General features: G+C 37.5%; 2 protein-coding genes across 2 annotated transcripts; one reads left to right on the top strand and one right to left on the bottom strand.

Annotated features, from left to right (window-relative positions):
• Window positions 1–16070: 16070 nt before the first annotated feature.
• On the top strand, window positions 16071–17269 carry LOC131436572 (uncharacterized). Its single transcript, XM_058605364.1, has 2 exons — window positions 16071–17019; window positions 17082–17269. The coding sequence occupies exons 1-2, from the start codon at window positions 16179–16181 to the stop codon at window positions 17267–17269; spliced, it is 1029 nt and encodes a 342-aa protein (XP_058461347.1). The 5' UTR covers window positions 16071–16178.
• Window positions 17270–17386: 117 nt separating this feature from the next.
• LOC131436571 (ATP-dependent DNA helicase Q1-like) lies at window positions 17387–20038 on the bottom strand. The gene is made up of 3 exons (XM_058605363.1): window positions 19184–20038; window positions 18413–19112; window positions 17387–18242 (listed from the first exon to the last, which is right to left on the bottom strand). Exons 1-3 carry the CDS (start codon window positions 19833–19835, stop codon window positions 17387–17389), a joined length of 2208 nt encoding a protein of 735 aa, XP_058461346.1. The 5' UTR covers window positions 19836–20038.
• Between the last annotated feature and the right edge of the window lie 607 nt (window positions 20039–20645).

Raw genomic sequence — 20645 nt, 5'->3', positions numbered from 1 at the left:
GATTTGCAAACAACAAATCCTAATAGTTCTTTAGAAAACTTTTAGAGCCATTAGAACGGCTGATATTGTGCAATGCTCTCCACCGTTGTTTTTTCCCAATGCTAATGACTGGCAGCTGTGACGAATTCGCTCTTGTCGAAAGCGAAACTAGCTGTGCAGACGACACAAAACACATCTGCTCATAGGGGCGATAGAATCCAAACTGATTCAATTTTTGTTAAGAGATTTCCTTTTATGTGATTTCGTTTGTAGCTTTTTCACTAATGGGCGGTCCTAACGGCTATAAAAATAGCCGCATTCAGAATTTTAATGTTGATTATTTCATTTCGGATTTGCATAATTTATTGAAAGAAACTATCAATATGCTGAAGGGACTCGTTTCTAGCATTCAGAAAAGTCAAATTGCGTAATTCTCTACGACATTAAACTCTGGAACATTTTTCGCAAAAACAAAGAAAGCTTCACTTGATCTCGATTACTGTGAGTTTCACACAGCGAAAAGTGCACAAATCTAAGCAAACTGTTCTTGATTTGCCGTAAACTGAGGATATTTCCCTACGATTTGCGAACAACAAATCCTAATAGTTCTTTAGAAAACTTTTAGAGCCATTAGAACGGCTGATATTGTGCAATGCTCTCCATCGTTGTTTTTTTCCCAATGCTAATGACTGGCAGCTGTGACGTAAGCGCTCTTGTCGAAAGCGTGCAGACGACACAAAACACATCTGCTCGCAGTGGCGATACAATCCAAACTGATTCAAGTTTTGTTGAGAGGCTTGTTTCTACCTGATTTCGTTTGTAGCTTTCTCACTAATGGGCGGTCCTAACGGCTATAAAAATAGCCGCATACAGAATTTTAATGTCGATTATTTCATTTCGGATTTGCATATTTTATTGAAAGAAACTATCAATATGCTGAAGGGACTCGTTTCTAGCATTCACAAGGACCAAATTGAGGAACTCACTGCGATATTCACCACTTTTCGGAACATTTTTTCCGGACGATTTGTTGTACAGCAGCAGATATTTTGTTCTCTTCCTTAGAACGCGTTCTGATTCTTATCACTCTCTCAGAGGGTAAATTTTGAAAAGGCACCCCATAGTAAAGTAAGTCGTATTCACGACAAAAATGGGTTGTATAGAGGTACAGTAAAGTAAATTCCGCATAATTCTTTAGGAGTATTATTATGGTTTTAAGAACAACCGAATAGAAGTCTGGAATAGAGAACTGGACCCTGAGTTCAAGACCTAAATTTAGATCCAATAACACTCAGAATCCAGTTTCAGTCGCTGCTGGTTCTCGCCTTGGTGGCCAGCAAACGAATGAGAGATGCGACCTGAGCGTTTGAGGATTTAAACCACGCAGAAGGTGCATTCTCCGTCGCTGCTGCTGCTGGCTGGTCCTCTCGCCTCGATGGCCAGCAAGCGAATGAGAGATGCGACCTGAGCGTTTGAGGTTTTTATTAACCACGCAGAAGGTGCATTCTCTCTCGCTGCTGGTGGAAAGTTTAACTCCCGCTGCTGCTGCTGGCTGGTCCTCGCGCCTCGATGGCCAGCAAGCGAATGAGAGATGCGACCTGAGCGTTTGAGGTTTTTATTAACCACGCAGAAGGTGCATTCTCTCTCGCTGCTGGTGGAAAGTTTAACTCCCGCTGCTGCTGCTGGCTGGCCCTCGCGCCTCGATGGCCAGCAAGCGAATGAGAGATGCGACCTGAGCGTTTGAGGTTTTTATTAACCACGCAGAAGGTGCATTCTCTCTCGCTGCTGGTGGAAAGTTTAACTCCCGCTGCTGCTGCTGGCTGGTCCTCGCGCCTCGATGGCCAGCAAGCGAATGAGAGATGCGACCTGAGCGTTTGAGGTTTTTATTAACCACGCAGAAGGTGCATTCTCTCTCGCTGCTGGTGGAAAGTTTAACTCCCGCTGCTGCTGCTGGCTGGTCCTCTCGCCTCGATGGCCAGCAAGCGAATGAGAGATGCGACCTGAGCGTTTGAGGTTTTTATTAACCACGCAGAAGGTGCATTCTCTCTCGCTGCTGGTGGAAAATTTAACTCCCGCTGCTGCTGCTGGCTGGCCCTCGCGCCTCGATGGCCAGCAAGCGAATGAGAGATGCGACCTGAGCGTTTGAGGTTTTTATTAACCACGCAGAAGGTGCATTCTCTCTCGCTGCTGGTGGAAAGTTTAACTCCCGCTGCTGCTGCTGGCTGGTCCTCGCGCCTCGATGGCCAGCAAGCGAATGAGAGATGCGACCTGAGCGTTTGAGGTTTTTATTAACCACGCAGAAGGTGCATTCTCTCTCGCTGCTGGTGGAAAGTTTAACTCCCGCTGCTGCTGCTGGCTGGTCCTCTCGCCTCGATGGCCAGCAAGCGAATGAGAGATGCGACCTGAGCGTTTGAGGTTTTTATTAACCACGCAGAAGGTGCATTCTCTCTCGCTGCTGGTGGAAAATTTAACTCCCGCTGCTGCTGCTGGCTGGTCCTCGCGCCTCGATGGCCAGCAAGCGAATGAGAGATGCGACCTGAGCGTTTGAGGTTTTTATTAACCACGCAGAAGGTGCATTCTCTCTCGCTGCTGGTTGATGATTCCACTCCCACGACGTCTGCTTCCATCGAACGCACAAGAAGAAATGATCGATTTTCGACCACGGTTCCCCTTTTATACGCATTCAGTTGAAGATATGTGCCTGACTATCTCAAAATCGTCGTCCTTGCGCGAAAAACCCAAGCGAAAGTAAAAAGTTTTCCGCGTTGTTTTCAAATTTTAAGAAAACTTAATTTTTGAGTTGTTTGTGGTTATCGCACACTGTTCAAAATATTATCCTGAATTCCTGATCATATTTTTGATGAAATGGTGAAAGAATTATGTTGCTACCATTAATACAAGTCGAGATATTCGCGATTAAGTTCTGCCCATTCTTCCATATGGCTAATTTTGAAAAGGCGCCCCATAGTAAAGTAAGTCGTATTCACGACAAAAAGAAATCCCAAATCATCCAGTAGCGATGGGAAAAATACTTGCACAAGAGGGTTTTGCACATCAGAAGGAAATAGGCAAATTAAGAAGTATCAGATTTTAGATCACATTAGAACAAAAGAAAGTATACCCACAGTTGGAAAATATTCGATTTGAAAAATACAACCAGAAGCTTTTAATCCTTGTTTCACTATAGAAGACGCTCTGCTTTGTTAAAGGAGTCCCTAAGGAGTACGATGAAAAAGAAATCATAAAAGAATCTAACCGACGACACGACCTGCCACTCGTTTATCAAAACTGTATCGTAAATTTAACTACCCCTCAGTAACTGGTAATGTCAAATCAAAATCAGTTAGAAAAATGTTGATACTGGCAGCACAAATAGATAAATTGTTGATTTTTAATAACAGCTACCATAACCACAGACTAACAGACAGGACACTCAAATTAGATTCTTCAATCATTTTAACGGTCATTTCGAAAATTCCTTTATTTGGGACAGTACTCACATGTGTCATGATGGCGCCACGTTACCCTATCAAAAACATCCTGCCTGTCATCTAAACTGTGTTTATTTTTTTCATTTACCAACAGAGTTGCCATTCATACAGAATTACCTGTAATGTATTGATTTGTATACGTCCATGCGAATTTCATGCAGGATACAGATTTAATACATATTGCCAAAAATATACATAATTGTGCCTACTTCTCATCCTCCAACGCAATACAAAATCGAACCCGTTTTGTTACAATATTTACTTGCTTCTGGTCTGCCGCAACTTAATTTCGGGTGAAAACTACCAAAACAATAAAAAATAGTCTAGATGAACAACGTTGAGTCAAATAAATGGTTACCTTCAAACATCACGAAAAAGTTAAATATATTATCAACGTAATCCAATAATTTATTGTGACGATTCATTTTCAAATATTTTGATGAAATCAGGCATCCCTGCAAGCAGCTGATCGGTGTTGACAAACGAGGGGAAACCAACTAGTAAAAAAACTTTTACATAACACAAGGGGTGTACACATAGTAAATAGTTCGCGCAGTACAATATAGGTGGAGCTAGCGCATCACGAAAAATTATTTTATATAAGAATTTACTCATACTGTCATGTCTGTTAGTCTGTGCCATAACCATGGTTTCTGTTTAATGAAGACATGTGAAATGTACACAAAACAAATCGCTAATTAGGTGTTTTATTACAAAAAATTAAGACTGCCTGAAATGAAAGACTCTTTTTATGATAAGTTACAAGTGCTCCTGCATCATTATGTATTGAAGCAGTCATAGAAAGTGTTGACAAAATTCGGACATTCATCTTACTCGGTGGCTATGGAACTCATTTGAAGCCACTTACTGTGAACACTCCAAATCCCTTGGTAGAGTTTGCAAATAAACCAATGTTGTTCAATCAGATAGAGGCTCTCGTTGATACTGGCGTTAATCAGGTTACTTACAAATGAAAAAAAATATATTGGAAAATATACTAAAGATGTAATTTACTATATAGGTAATATGGCGGAATTCGATCGCATGGAATAAATGAAAGTTAAATTGTAAAAATGAAAAAGTGGGGAGTCAAACCGTTAATTTTACATAAAACGGAAACACTGACTGCAGCTGGTCCTTCGGCAGGTATTGAATTTATTTCGGAGAGTATTGAAACATTTTCTGATGAATTTTGTATCTTTTCTTTTGAGGAACTGAAAAGATTTATCGTAATCACAGAAAGAAATGCTCCATAGTTAAAATCAAATTGAAGAAACCGGTCGGTCGTCGGTCCAAGTATGATGTGGTATCATAAACTGAAATTAGAAATGTACAAATAAATAAAGACAAATGGATATAAATAAATAAATGCAAAAAAGGTTAGCGAGGATATACTGTTGAATGAAATGTATTGTGTGAATAATTCAAGAACATCTCCAAATGTTGTTCAATTTCTAGGATTTCGTTAAATTGAACGGAGAAAGACTTCAAAAAATGGAGGAAAGAATGTTCAGAATTTGTAGAACCATCATGAAATCGAAACCAACATATTAAAATACCGCTCCAACATTCCCTTAAATAGTTTGTTTATTTATTCCGCCGCTCGTTGCTAACTATTTCGTAGGATTGACGCCTTTCTGTCGCAACACTACTTCTAGTACCAGATTTGGTTATTGTACTATTGTGGTCGGCGCAAATCTGAAAAGAACGCTGAAACAAAATTTAAATTAATATAAAAGTTTATCATCTTCCTCAAATGATTTGATTATTTGTTATAGCGCTCCTTGGTAACTAGTTAATAGCAACTTAAACAGTGTTGCTCAAGAAGATTTGTTTCATGATTATCGAGGGGTCGCTATATTTATGGTAACTGGTGGTAAATCACATAAACTGGTGGTAAATCAAATTGTTTAGATTTTTCTTCGGAGTGCCTGGTCGTGTCGTCGATCTAACGGCTGAGGTAAAAATAATAAAATTGGAGAGAATAAAACGGCGAGTACAATCGTAAAAACCCTTCTTAATCCACCTAGTGGTGTGATAATGCCCTTCTCTTTCTTCAAAACAGTCTCATAAAAACATTTTTTATCTTTTTATTAAATAAATTGTGACACTACGCTGAAGAAGAAGGGAAAAAATATTATCAACTACAGAACACGATCCATACCAAACCTTGGTTTTATGGAAAAAAGTCAATAACAGAGAAACACGATTACTGAATCGACTGATGGCAGGGCACGATTTGTCAAGATATTGGTTAGCAAAAATGAAGATAATAGATGATGGTTATTGTGAGATATGTGATGAGCCGGAAACTGCAGAACATGATTTTTTGTACTGCCTACGTTATACAAATGTACGCTATACTTTTGAATGCAAATATTCTAACTTGATTGAAATGTTTAAAACATACAATGAAACCCTGTTGAAAGATGTTTGTTGTTTTGTGAATGAGTGTCAACTAAACATTTGAAGCGAAACTATACCAATAAAATAGTAGGGCATTTAGTCTATAGTTACTACCCACTTGTACGCGGCAGGCAGATTTCCTCCTAGACGGCTGACTATGTCTGCCAGCCATTTTTGCCGGAAGGTTGGCAGAACCTTTTGAATCGGTACTACATTCAGCGTCTTAGTTTTATTTTTTCAATAAAAAGTACATATGAAAGGCAATAAGTTATTGCCCTTCATATATACTAATCATGGAAAATGTTATTTACATTGCTTTCTCACTACCAAACATACCCATATTTCAATCTCATTTACCTCGTCTCAAGATTCGTTTTTTGTACGTACATGCGGGATTGACGAATATCAAATGAAGTCGAATAAAAAAAAGAACGGGTGTGTAATCACAGACTAACAGACAGGACAATTAAATTACATTTTTCAATCATTTTAACGGTCATTTCGAATATTTCTTTATTTGGGACAGTACTCACATGCACGACGTAAAATACACTGGTGGCGTGGTAAGACAGTTTTGGTTGTGTTGGTAATTTTCTCACGAAAATAAGTATGGCGCGCCGGGATTCAAGCATGTAAACATAAACAAACGACCATTTCAGATCGGGATTTCACTTCTAAGTTACTCCAGTTGTCGCGCAGCCTGGCGAATCTTTGGCACTAATTGAAAATCTGGACATTTTTTCTTCAAGGGCTTGCAAGGTAACGTCGAAATATAGAAAATTGTACACACATCCGATTCTGTTCATTTAGTTGGAGGATTTGGCGGATCGCACTGTGGTATCTATTTCAGTTATTATGGATAATGGAGTGATTGTGCTGTGGGTGGCATTTCAAATGCAGGTGATGAAAACGATTGAAACATCCCGGAACAAAACACCGCGTTTCACTGTCAATATTTTCGTAAACAGAACCAACTCTAAATTTTTTCATAAAAGCAACTCCCGGAACGTCATTTGTTTATGTTTTTTCTTCTTCACGTCTCTCTGTTATTCCAAAATAAAATGACAACCGCACTAACACATAGAAAAACGTGATCACCAGGGTATTTTACATCGTGACTCACATGTGTCATGATGGCGCCACGTTACCCTATCAAAAACATCCTGTCTGTCATCTAGACTGTGTTTATTTTTTTCATTCACCAACAGAGTTGCCATTCCTACAGAGTTACCTGTAACGTATTGATTTGTATACGTCCATGCGAATTTCATGCAGGATACAGATTTAATACATATTGCCAAAACTATATACATAATTGTGCCTACTTCTCATCCTCCAACGCAATACAAAATTGAACCCAATTTGTTACAATATTTACTTGCTTCTGGTCTGCCGCCACTTAATTTCGGGTGAAAACTACCAACACAATAAAAAATAGTCTAGATGAACAACGTTGAGTCAAATAAATGGTTACCTTCCAACATCGCGAAAAAGTTAAATATATATTATCAACGTAATCCAATAATTTATTGTAACGATTCATTTTCGAATATTTTGATGAAATCAGGCATCTCTCATTCGCTTGCTGGCCATCGAGGCGAGAGGACTGGCATCGCGGGAGTTAAACTTTCAACCAGCAGAGCCGGAGAATGCACCTTCTGCGTGGTTAAAACCTCAAACGCTCAGGTCGCAACTCTCATTTGCTTTTCTGTAGTCGTAACGAGGTTTAGAATTCAGAGCCTGCGTGCTGAAACTGTATTCCGGAACTTATTTGAGTTTCGAAATTGCAGTTATTGAAACTGGATTCTGAGTCTGTTATTAGTTCTAAATTTAGTTCTTGAACTCAGGATCCAGTTCTTTATTCCAGACTTCTTCTATTCGGTTCTTTTTAGAACCATAATAATACTCCTAAAGAATTATGCGGAAATTTACTTTACTGTACTCTATACAACCCATTCTGGTAGTCATGGCGAAAAATCGTCTTCAAGTTTTTGAGCTTAGTTCTGGAATATGGGTTTAGAATTCAGAGTCTGCGTGCTGAACTAACTCAACTCGTCACTCTTCATCACGAACGCTTCCATAAAAAGTTCTTTTCAGAGCCACAATTTTTTTTATTATAAAGAATAGCTTTTTTCATAATATTTAATTGCGTTTCAGAATGTTTAATGTAACTAATTTGTAATTTAGTCTAGGCGCATCGTTTAAATTTCTAGTAATGAAAGAGGGGAAAGTTGCACAATTCAAACAATCGATCAACTACCAATTCGAATTCGGAAGCATAAATAAAGCGTGTCATATTCGTATTCACGACATCCAGTTATGTCTCTGACATTACACCACAGACTAACAGACATGACAGCATGAGTAAATTCTTATAAAAATAATTTTTCGTGATGCACTAGTTCCACCTATATTGCACTGCGCGAACTATTTACTATCTGTACACCCCTTGTGTTATGTAAAAGTTTTTTTACTAGTTGGTTTTCCCTCGTTTGTCAACATCGATCAGCTGCTTGCAGGGATGCCTGATTTCATCAAAATATTTGAAAATGAATCGTCATAATAAATTATTGGATTACGTTGATAATATATTTAACTTTTTCGCGATGTTGAAAGGTAATTTTTTTTTTTTTTTTTTTTTTTTTAAATAACTATACATTGGAATATGAGTTAAAATTAAATTATTAAGATTTAAATTGGGTGTTCAGCCACAAGTGGTGACTTTTCAGCCCTGTTATATATATATGATTTGGTTATTACCATGAAGACATTATTTGCTTCCGCAATTCTGAGATTATTGTGTAGGGAAAATTCTAAACCTACTTGTATTGTGTAATGGGGAAAAGGAACTTATATACTAACTTACTAACTAATACAGAGAGCGAATCGATTCAATTGAAGATTGCATCGATTTTTGTCGGAATTTGCTTATAATATTATGTGACATTACATCTAATGGTTCTATATTTGTGAGTCTGTGTAACTCATTTGTGCTAAACCAGGGAGGACGCTTCAAAATCATTTTCAGAATTTTATTCTGAATCCTTTGAAGCGTTTTCTTCCTGGTGGAACAACAACTTGACCAAATTGGTACCGCATAAAGCATGGCTGGTCTGAAAATTTGTTTATAAATTAACAGTTTGTTTTTTAGACAGAGCTTAGAATTTCTGTTTATAAGAGGATATAAACATTTAATATATTTATTACACTTTGCATGGATTCCTTCAATGTGATCCTTGAAAGTGAGTTTTTTGTCATACGTTAAACCTAAGTATTTAGCTTGATCAGACCATGTCAATTCCAAGCCATTCAATTTAAGAATGTGATTATTGTTTGGTTTAAGAAAAGAAGCTCTTGGCTTGTGAGGAAAGATAATTAATTGCGTTTTTGCTGCATTTGGTTTGATTTTCCATTTTGACAGATAATCACTGAAAATATTTAAACTTCTTTGTAGGCGACTGCAGATCACTCTTAGATTTCTACCTGTGGCTAACAGACTTGTGTCGTCACAGAATAGCGATTTCTGACAACCAACGGGTAGATTTGGAAGATCAGAAGTGAAAATATTATACAAGATTGGAGCTACGCTCGAACCCTGCGGAACACCGGCTCGTACGGGTAGCAATTCAGATTTACAGTTCTGATAGCTAACCTGAAGAGTACGATCAGTTAAATAATTTTGAATCATTTTGATCAAATAAATAGGAAACTGGAAATCGGACATTTTTGCTATTAAACCTTTGTGCCAAACACTGTCGAATGCTTTTTCTATGTCTAGAAGAGCAACTCCAGTGGATAACCCAGAAGATTTATTTGATTTTAGCATGTTCGTTACTCTGACAAGCTGATGAGTAGTTGAATGTTCATGACGAAATCCAAACTGCTCTGGTAAAAAAATTGAATTCTCATTTATATGAGTCATCATTCTCAACAAGATAATTTTTTCAAAAAGTTTACTGATAGAAGAAAGTAAGCTAATTGGGCGATAACTTGATGTTTCTGCTGGGTTTTTATCAGGTTTTAGGATAGGAATTACTTTAGCGTTTTTCCATCTTTTTGGGAAGTAAGCTAATGAAAAACACTTGTTGAAAATTTTAACCAGGAGTCTCAAGGCAACATCGGGAAGATTTTTAATAAGAATATTAAAAATTCCATCATTACCAGGAGCCTTCATGTTTTTGAGTTTCCTAATAATTGATTTAATTTCATCAAAATTCGTCTCAATAATGTCATCGTGTGATAACACTTGGGTTGAAATATGATCATATTTCAGTGAGACTTCATTTTCAATAGAACTCACAACGTTTAAATTAAAATTGTGAACACTCTCGAACTGCTGAGCAAGTTTTTGAGCTTTTTCACCATTTGTAAGAAGTATTTGATTTCCTTCCTTGAGAGCAGGAATTGGTTTCTGAGGTTTCTTAAGAACCTTAGAAAGTTTCCAGAAAGGTTTAGAATATGGTTTAATTTGTTCAACTTCTTTAGCGAAATTTTCATTTCGCAAAAGAGTAAATCTATGTTTAATTTCTTTTTGTAAATCCTTAACTATGTTTTTCATAGCAGGATCACGAGAACGTTGATATTGTCGTCGACGAACATTCTTCAACCGAATGAGCAGTTGAAGATTGTCATCGATGATAGGAGAATTTAATTTAGTTTGAGCTTTGGGAACTGAAAGATTTCTAGCTTCGATAATATAATGATTCAAATTGTCAATTGCTGTGTCGATGTCCGCAAAATTTTCTAAAATAGTTTCATGATCCACATGATTTTCAATGTGAGATCTGTAATCCAACCAATTAGCTCTATGATAGTTGAAAATAGAACTAATTGGATTAATTATAGCTTCGTTGGAAAGTCTGAATGTTACTGGAAGATGATCTGAGTCAAAGTCAGCATGAGTAATCGGTTCACTACAAATGTGACTTTGATCTGTTAGAACCAGATCAATTGTAGACGGGTTTTTCACGGAAGAGAAACAAGTCGGATTACTGGGATGAAGAACTGTGAAGTAACCAGCTGAGAGTTGATTATGAAGTATTTTACCATTACTGTTATTTTGCCTACAATTCCACTGGACATGATTAGCATTTAAGTCCCCTATTACGAAAAATTTCGATCGATATCTTGTAAGTTTTTGCAAATCGCCTTTAAAGAAATTTATTTGTTCGCCGGTGCATTGGAATGGCAAATATGCTCCAGCGATGAAATAAATTCCATGAATGGTTTCAACTTCGATTCCCAAGCTTTCAATAACTTTAGTATTGAAAGAAGGTAAAATTCGATGTTTAATTTGCAGTTGGACAAAAATGGCAACTCCACCACCCATTCCAGTAAACCTGTCAAATCGATGAACCACATAATGTGGAAAACTTTTCAATTTTACATTTGGTTTAAGAAAAGTTTCTGTCACAATGGCAATATGAATTTTGTGAACTTTGAGAAAATTATAAAATTCATCTTCACTCGATTTCAAAGATCGAGCATTCCAATTTAAAATATTCAAATAATTATTTAACATCACTGTTAAATTTTAAATTCATTATAATATTATTTGCAAATTTCCATCCGATTTGAAATGCTTCAAAAAGTGATGAAGTTGAATTCATTTGGATGATCATTTGAAAAAGTTGATCTTGTAGGTAGATCATTTTATTTTCAGTTATATCGCCTAAATCGACTTCATTTAAAGAAGCGAATGGCATTGAAGGAATATTTGTAGGTAGACTGCCATTAGAAGAAGATGATTTGGCCGGTCTACCTATTAATAAATTGTTTTCGTTAGAAGAAGAACTGCAAGGCGGTCCTGTGTTTTGATTATTTACATTAGAAGAAATAGGTGATAGATTTCTACCTAATATACCAGCATAACTGACATTAGAAGAAGATGATGACGAGGTCGATCTACCTGTCAATAAATTGTTTTCGTTAGAAGACGAATTGGCAGGCGTACCTGTTTTTTGTTTCGAAGAAATCAGTGCCGAATTAGGCGTGGCATTAGTAACGGTTTTCTGATTTTCAGGTATGTTCTGTAAATTTAAGGTCGTTGATTTGACTTGTTGTCGAAGCGAACGAGCGTTTAAAATTTTTTCCCTGACAGGACATTTCAAATAATTGGATTTATGATTTCCATTGCAATTTGAACATGAAAATTTATCAGTGGTTTCATTCGTTGGACAATCGTCTTTCGAATGCGATTTACCACAATTCAAACACCGTATATCCATATGACAATTTTTGGTTCCATGACCGAAGCCTTGGCAACGACGACATTGCGTTAAGTTTGCAATACGATTATGCCGTTTATAATGTTCCCAATGAATTTTAATGTGGGAAATGAAACGTACCTTTTCTAAAGTTTTCAAATTGTTTACATCACTTCGATTGAAGTGCATTAGGTAAAGTTCATGGGAAATTCCAGAGCGTGGTTTAGAAGTACCATTCGCTCTTTTTTTCATAAGTATTACTTGGGAAGGGGCAAAACCAAGCAATTCTTTTAGTTCATTTTTAATTTCATCAATACTTTGATCATTTGATAATCCTTTCAAGACAGCCTTGAAGGGTCTGTCTGATTTTATATCATATGAATAAAATTTATGAAGTTTCTCGGACAAATATCGAATAAGACGTTCGTAATCTTCCAATCCATCCACCAAGACTCGACATTCTCCTCTTCGTCCGATTTGAAATGAGACTTTTACTTCCGGGAGAAAAGTAGAAAGCTCAGTACGGAATGCTTTGAAGTCGGAAATCATCACCGTCACTGGTGGCATAGATTGATGTTTCTTCCCAGAACGACAAGCGTCCATTTTGGGAATTTTTGAAGAATTTTCTTCTATGTCGCTACAATCGGATTCAGGAAGAATCTCGTAAATATTGTTAGACGGCATAGAATCAACGGAAGGGAAATCTGTCCGTTGTCTTTTATTTTTACATTCAGATTCTATAAGATCGTGAATGTTATTAGAAAAATGTTGAATAACGGATTGTGATTTATTCCGTATTGAATTATTTTTAGCCTTAGGCTTGTTGCCTTTCCGGTTGGACGCAGGCATTTTTGAAATTAATGAAATTTTAAATTAAATTAACTAGGCTAAATTAGTCTTCGATTAGACTCCTAGCTAGCCTTAAAAAAGGCTGATTAATTTCTTAGTCACTCTAATATCACTCTTTGTATCACTTAGTCACTCTAATATCACTCTTTGTATCACTTAGTCACTTAGTTAGTGATTCAGGTAGCCTTGAAAAAGACTGAAGCCTTGAATCAATGAAACTCTAGGTAGCCAGAAAAAAATTCCAGGAGCCAAGAGCTATACGCGTGCGGTGCGAACGACTGTTCAACACCGACTGATGTTGAAAGGTAATCATTTATTTGACTCAACGTTGTTCATACAGACTATTTTTTATTGTGTTGGTAGTTTTCACCCGAAATTAAGTGGCGGCAGACCAGAAGCAAGTAAATATTGTAACAAAACGGGTTCGATTTTGTATTGCGTTGGAGGATGAGAAGTAGGCACAATTATGTATATAGTTTTGGCAATACCCAAGTAACCATATGCATTATAATTCAGCATTATTTCGGCTTCAAAAAATTCTGAAAATAAATTGATTAAATGCTACTGAATTGTAAACATAATTATAATTGTGTTATAAAGCTGAAAAGGGCGATTATTAGACTCTTCTAGGATCTGACAGATGAAGCAGGAATTATACATTATTAATGCAGATATAACGTAAATATCTACTTTATTGATGGAAACAATTTCAACTGTAGATTTAATATGCCATGATGCAATAAGAGTGCCTAAATAATGCTTTGTAAACCAATTCAAATGTTAAAAAATCTATTTAATGTTCAACTTAAACACATGAATATTTGGAGCTATATATTTTCATTGTACGTTGTAATAACTCCAGTCTGAATAATTTTTTTCCATTAACTGGGCTCGAACCAATAACGACCGTGACTTTCTGGCTTCTTAACTGGCACCTTTCACATGGAACTGTAAATGAACTTGATAATTTGCACTGTTTGTTCAGAAATAAGAATCGAGCTATTTTGGCTTCAGATCATTACATTGTTTTTACATATTGTTCTGAAAAAAAAAATCAATAAAATAATCTTGGAAAACTGTAGCATATTAACAGTGTGATTGAATTCAGAGATGCCAGGTCCTCCGACCATTTTGTATATCATAAATTTCCAATGCGTTGTACAGATTTTCAAAGTAACAGATTTTTCCAAGAGAATACAAACAGACATAGATTCCTTAAATCCTCTAAGATTGCTTGTGAGAAGGTACAAAAAATGTTTTTCCATTCCATTTCATATTAATGATAAACACAAATTTTTGAAAAATGTCCTGGCATCCCTGATTAAACTGAACTAATGAAAACAAATGCTAAGTTGTCGATCATCAACTTAACGCCCGCAGTTGATTTAGAATTTAACATTCATCGAGTATTGCGATATTTTTGAACTTTTCTTCTAAAATTTCCACTTTTCAACAGCATTTGCCATTTCTTCCGATTATCCATTCTGCTATTTTTTTCAACTATTTACTGACTTACCGACAGATTCTAAAAATAGATTGGAAATTTGCATATAGTATGGCTTTTAATGAAACGCTATATTCAACAACAATGCAAGCGATTCTACTTTTTATTGACACCAAAGCATTGGATTAATGTAGCAATTCAATTACAATGCACTATTATAATTAAAGTTTCGTAGCTTCAAAATATAGCATAGATAGTCGATATATAGCAAGGTGAAAAGTTGTTGTAAGATAATTAATCATTACATTTTTATTGCAAATTTCAAGCACATTGCTTTAAAATATGCAGGATTAGTGTAATTAAACTTTAACAATGTCGAAATAGAGTTGTAAATGTGCAGTGATAGGGTAACAGAGGTATTTTGGCCACTTCATATATTTTGGCCCACCTAACAAACTTTATGGATTTAACCGATTTTAAGTAACCCATGTTACATCAATTTGAAGCTAATCACATTAAATTACCTATTGCGGACGGGGTTTTCAAAGATATTACAATATTTGGTGGAAATTTTTAGTAAGTGGGCCAAAATAAAATCAATCCTAAAGTGGGCCAAAATACCTCTGTTACCCTATAATGCACATGGTTACTTGGGTATGTATTAAATCTGTATCTTACATGAAATTCGCATGGACGTAAACAAATCAAAACATTACAAGTAATTCTGTATGAATGGCAACTCTGTTGGTAAATGAAAAAAATAAACACAGTCTAGATGACAGACAGGATGTTTTTGATAGGGTAACGTGGCGCCATCATGACACATGCGAGTACTGTCCCAAAAAAAGGAATATTCGAAATGACCGTTAAAATGATTGAAGAATCTTATTTAAGTGTCCTGTCTGTTAGTCTGTGGTAGAAAGGCGGCATTTTTTCCTTCTTCTGCAGTTCCTCTTCGACATCAACTGGCAAATCAGCATATTGGTTTTTACTCAGCAAACGGTCGTTTACCTGTACATCACTTGGCTTCAGACGCTTAGCATCCTTTGGATCCTTCTCGGATCTATGGCGCGTTTTACCCATAGCTTGGGTAGGTAGAAAACTGCGAATAAAAGATAAAACAAAATCGAAATTAGTCGTAGTAGGTTATTCGTCTATCCACATCGAGTGTTAGATGACGAATGATCGATTTTCGACCACGGGCCCCTCTTTTATACGCATTCAGTTGAAGATATGTGCCTGACTATCTCAAAATCGTCGTCCTTGCGCGAAAAACCCAAGCGAAAGTAAAGAGTTTTCCGCGTTGTTTTCAAATTTTAAGAAAACATTTTTTTTTGAATTGTTTGTGGTTATCGCACACTGTTTAAAATATTATCCTAAATTCCTGATCATATTTTTGATGAAATGGTGAAAGAATTATGTTGCTACCATTAATACAAGTCGAGATATTCACGATTAAGTTCTGCCCATTCTTCCATATGGCTAATTTTGGAAAGGCACCCCATAGTAAAGTAAGTCGTATTCACGACAAAAAAAAAGAAAGAGGACGGAAATAAACAAGACACGTACGGCTAGATAATGATGCAATTTCGCCTGAAAATTTTTGACAGCAGCCGGAATGCAGCCAGTCTTCTGACGGTTATCAGAATTCCTCACAAGCGGGTAGCCCTTTCCGCAGTAGCAGCGTGACGGATGTCAGCTGCGAACAGAGAAGAAGAAGACCCTTTTGTCGTGGGACTATCGACAATTTTTGCATTTGAACGTTTTATATTTGTATATAATATTAATATCGGTATCGCAAATATGAATTCACGCGACGGAGTGCCGAAAAAACTAGGCCGCCCGTCTATTAACATCGCTATCAACCCGGGGAACGCAAATGTAACTACTAATTCTGCTTCTGGCATTGGTAATATTGCTGGAGCTAACAGTACTCTAAACGGAATGGAATCTACGACAGGTGATTATGTTCCTATATTTTTTGAAGAAATTTCACAAATCATGCGTGGTTATGGAGACTGCGAGAAACCTTTACGAGAATCGGTGATTCTTGTTGAAAAAATAGTACTGCATCAGTTAAGAGGTATCATGCAGGATGCGATCGATCACGCGATGTCAAGACAAAATTCCCCAGTGCTCTCCCGAAGAGATTTTGAATATATAATGCGGAAAAATCCGGTTCGGGTTGCTCGGTTGCAGAAATATTTTCGGGATATGGCTTTTGTGAAGAAAAAAATGAAAGACCTCTATGGGGATCGGTTTTCGCAGTTGGGAGATTTAGGTTCGAACTTGGACGAATCAGACGAAGACTCAGATCGAGATGTGGTAGAGAAGTTTGACGAAGAGAAAGTTAGGCGATTATTCCGTGCAGACAGGATTTCGCAAATACTTGCTGGAAAACAATATGAAGAATTCAATTTAGCTAGACGGACGTCTTTCATGCATAGGAATACGAACACCATGAAAAATCGGATGCGAGCTTGGTTAAATTTTCCAGAAGATGTGATAATTTCCCAAAGTTGTTTATTGACTCTGTCGTATCTGGCTCATGAAACCATCGCAGTGCTGGTTGATTTCTGCATTTTGACAAGACTAAATTCATCCAACCGAGCAGTTGAACCATACAGCCGGGTAACCTCGTCAGGTAAGCGGTCATCTATCTGCCTGATTGTTGTTGAATAAAGCAGAATTGGTTTGATTTCCCAGGAACATCTCACTCTATGCTTCATTTGTGTCCAGAAGTCACCCATGGTCGTGGCGTAGACGGAGTGAAGGCAATTACACCGCAAGAAATTCACGAAGCAATGCGCCGGCACCGGCAAATGGCAACGCAAGGTATGGGTCATTTTCGGAATAACGCTCTCAACTGTAGAAGTCCGTACCTTGCAATGTAAAAAAACTCGTATAACATCATATTAAAATAACATAAGTATACCAGATTACAAAAAATTAGAATTCAACACAATCTTTCTTTATTTGATATGATAAATCATAGAACATGTTTTTGTGTGTTATAATTCATCGACATCAATCACCTCTACTGAATTTGGAACAAAAAGGACGTCCTCATCATTAGTAATATTACTCGTCACCAATCTCTCACCTCCAGTGTTGTGGTCCTTACGTTTTTTGGCTGGCCCGACATTTGTCACGTCTATTTCTGTACTGTCACATTCTGAAATAATGTTCCTATCCGAAGTATTTTTTTCGGTCCCTAATGACGGGCTAGTATTTATATTGGTGGAACTTGTCTCGTTTTCAATTAGAGTACATTCATCCTGATCGCTCTCTTCAAACTCGGACAATTTGCGTTTACTAGGTTGGATTCTGTTCGGTGACTCACTTGAGGCTCTATTACTCGACGTTACGGGTGTCACTCCTTGATATTCCGTTGATGGACAACTGCCGCTTACATTGACGGGTGTTTTCAGCGAATCAATTGGAATTCTAAATACCCGTGCTGCTTGAAAACGTATTCCATCTTTTCCAACGTAAGCAGATCCCTTCGCCACATAACACAAAGCTGTATATTGGTTGTATTGAAAATCTTCCTTTAGATAGCCATTAACAATTAAAAAGGCAACGACTTGTTCCCCAATATAACGATCTAGCAAAGGAGGTGGCTCCTCCAAGCGGTTTTTGGGGCTTCCTTTGTGATACCAGGCATCCACCAGTTTCAGGGGTGTTAGTTTGGTTTGCAACGTCTCCGCTCGCCGGAGAATCGCAACTAGTGTATGATAATATTTGGCGATATCCTGTTCAGGAAGTTGTACCTTGTCCCGGTAGTAACAATGGTCACATAATCGATCGCATAGTGAGTCGTCCCACACTTCGGCGAAGTGGCGTGAGATCAATTTTCGTCGGCATCTAAGAATTACTTTATTAGTATGAACTGTTTTATACTTCTGAAACAATAACTATAACATCCATGATGCTATGAAGCACGACTTTATTGTTATTGTTACGTTTACTGATTATGACTGTATGGGTGATTAAGGAAAATAAAAATCTTGATCAATTGATACAATATTACTTACTCTTTGCCGTTAATGCAGTATTTTACCATCGAGTAAACATTACTCAGACCTTCATACTCTGAAAATATCATCGTTGATAATCGAAACATGTCTTTGAACTGGTACAGAAGAATACAATCCGATCGCTTGCCGTCACGCCCAGCGCGCCCGCTCTCTTGGAAATAATTTTCCATGCTCTTACTCATACTGTGATGAATTACGAATCGTACGTCAGATTTGTCAATACCCATGCCGAAGGCATTCGTTGCGACAATCACTTGAATCTGATTACGCATCCACTTCTGGTGGGCTTTGCTACGTTGCTTCGGATCCAAATTGCCATAGTACGGCAGTACCTTAACATCTCTTTGCAGTAACTGTGTGGAAATTTCCTCTGTGTCCTTCACCGAGAAAGCATATATGATCCCGCTCATTTGTCGGTACTTTTTCTTGATTAAATCAGCCAACATATCATGCACTTCTTCCTTATCAGCCGATTTTTCCAGCACATGATAGTAGAGATTGGGTCGATTGAAAGGAGCATTGAATATCAGGCATTCGCGAAGGTTTAACATTTTCCGTACATCTGCTACTACTTTGGCAGTCGCAGTTGCTGTCACTCCTAGTATCGGAACATCTGGGAACATAGTCTTTAAGACCGAAAGGTGTTTATAGTCAGGTCTATAGTCATGACCCCATTGCGAGCAGCAGTGAACCTCGTCTGAAAATATTGAACTGGGTTAAATATTGAACAAACGTGTAACTGTCGGCTTCAAAAAAATATTGACTCACCGATAGCAACCATTGCTAGTTTTTTCGCGTTGTAGCATTTTTGAAGAGCTGCCATGAATCGATTGCTTTTCGCAATCCGTTCAGGTGTTATGTAGAGCAGTTTCAAATTGTTATAGTCCCCTTCCCGGAGCAATTTGTGAACAGCGGAAACACTTTCCTTATCTGTACTTGAGCATATGTATTGTGCTTTGATTCCCAGATTCTGGAGCGCCCAAACTTGATCTTCCATAAGAGCAATCAGAGGAGATACGATCAGTGTGATTCCATCGGCCACGAGAGCTGGAAGCTGATAACAAAGACTTTTCCCACCACCGGTGGGAGCTAGCAGCAAGACGTCTTGTTTCGATAATACAGCATTTATTGTACCCAACTGTTGGGCGCGGAATTCTTTGATATGAAACACATCTCCTAGAACAGTTTGAACTTGCGAAGACCATGGGAATTGCTGCCTTCCCCAATCCTTCTGTGCGAGTTCGTTAGACTTCAGCTTGATCTTCTGATTGCACAGTTTTTCTTGCAGTTGCTCTAGTTTCATTCGGCGATTCGTTAGTCTTGAAAGCTCTATGTTGACTTCTTCCAGTTCTTGTTTAATGGCTCTTAGACGAGCATTCAGGTCAGCTTCCGCGGTAGGTTCTATGGAATCTGAAGACATTTCAAAATCGTCGAAGTTTAGAAAGCTTTAGTAGAATGTTATAAGGATCAATGGTAATTAAAATTATTTTCAGTTGTGTCAGATCGAACGTGCCTCTCAAACTAGTTATGACATTTTACTTAAATAAATCAAATGTATAATGCTAAAATATATGTACAATAACTGGTTTAGTTCGAAACGATTTTTTGGTGGTTTAGATCTGATAGCAGAGCTGCCAAGTAAAATTTTAAATTTTGTGATTTTTTCATGCGTGTCATATTTAGAGCAGCTCAGCAGCTTGAAATTATTCATGGGCGATCTATAATAGAACTAATGGCGTTTTGTTTTTAATTTGCTACTACGCCGGTGCAGTGCTACACTGAGGCATGAATAAACGAACAAAAATGACGAAAACATAAACAGTAACCATTGACTACAATTAACGATTCCATTGCACAGAGCTACACCAAACTTTTGATGAGTGCTACACCAGTGGTATTGGTGCAGAAAAAGTGTAGTACTGGTGTAGTGGAATTGATAAAAACGAACGGTTTATGCCCAGTTTACACTTCTGCTGGCTGCCAGCATGCTGGTGTCAGTGTACTGCCCTCTTAGGAAAAAACGTTCAACTGAGGTCCAATGATCCAAAGTATTAGACCAACGAAGGACCACCGTTGAACGTTTTTTTTCCTAAGAGGGCAGTACACTGACACCAGCATGCTGGCAGCCAGCAGAAGTGTAAACGGGGCATTAGGTGCAGCTTTCGCTACACCGTTGTAGTGCAATTTAAAAACGAAAACGACATAAAACTGAAACAAACGTATATCCAGC

The sequence above is a fragment of the Malaya genurostris genome, chromosome 3 (assembly GCF_030247185.1).
Source record: "Malaya genurostris strain Urasoe2022 chromosome 3, Malgen_1.1, whole genome shotgun sequence".
Taxonomy (NCBI): Eukaryota; Metazoa; Arthropoda; class Insecta; order Diptera; family Culicidae; genus Malaya; species Malaya genurostris.
The sequence above is the reverse complement of the archived record's forward strand: the minus strand, read 5'-3'. Positions and strand labels throughout refer to the sequence as shown.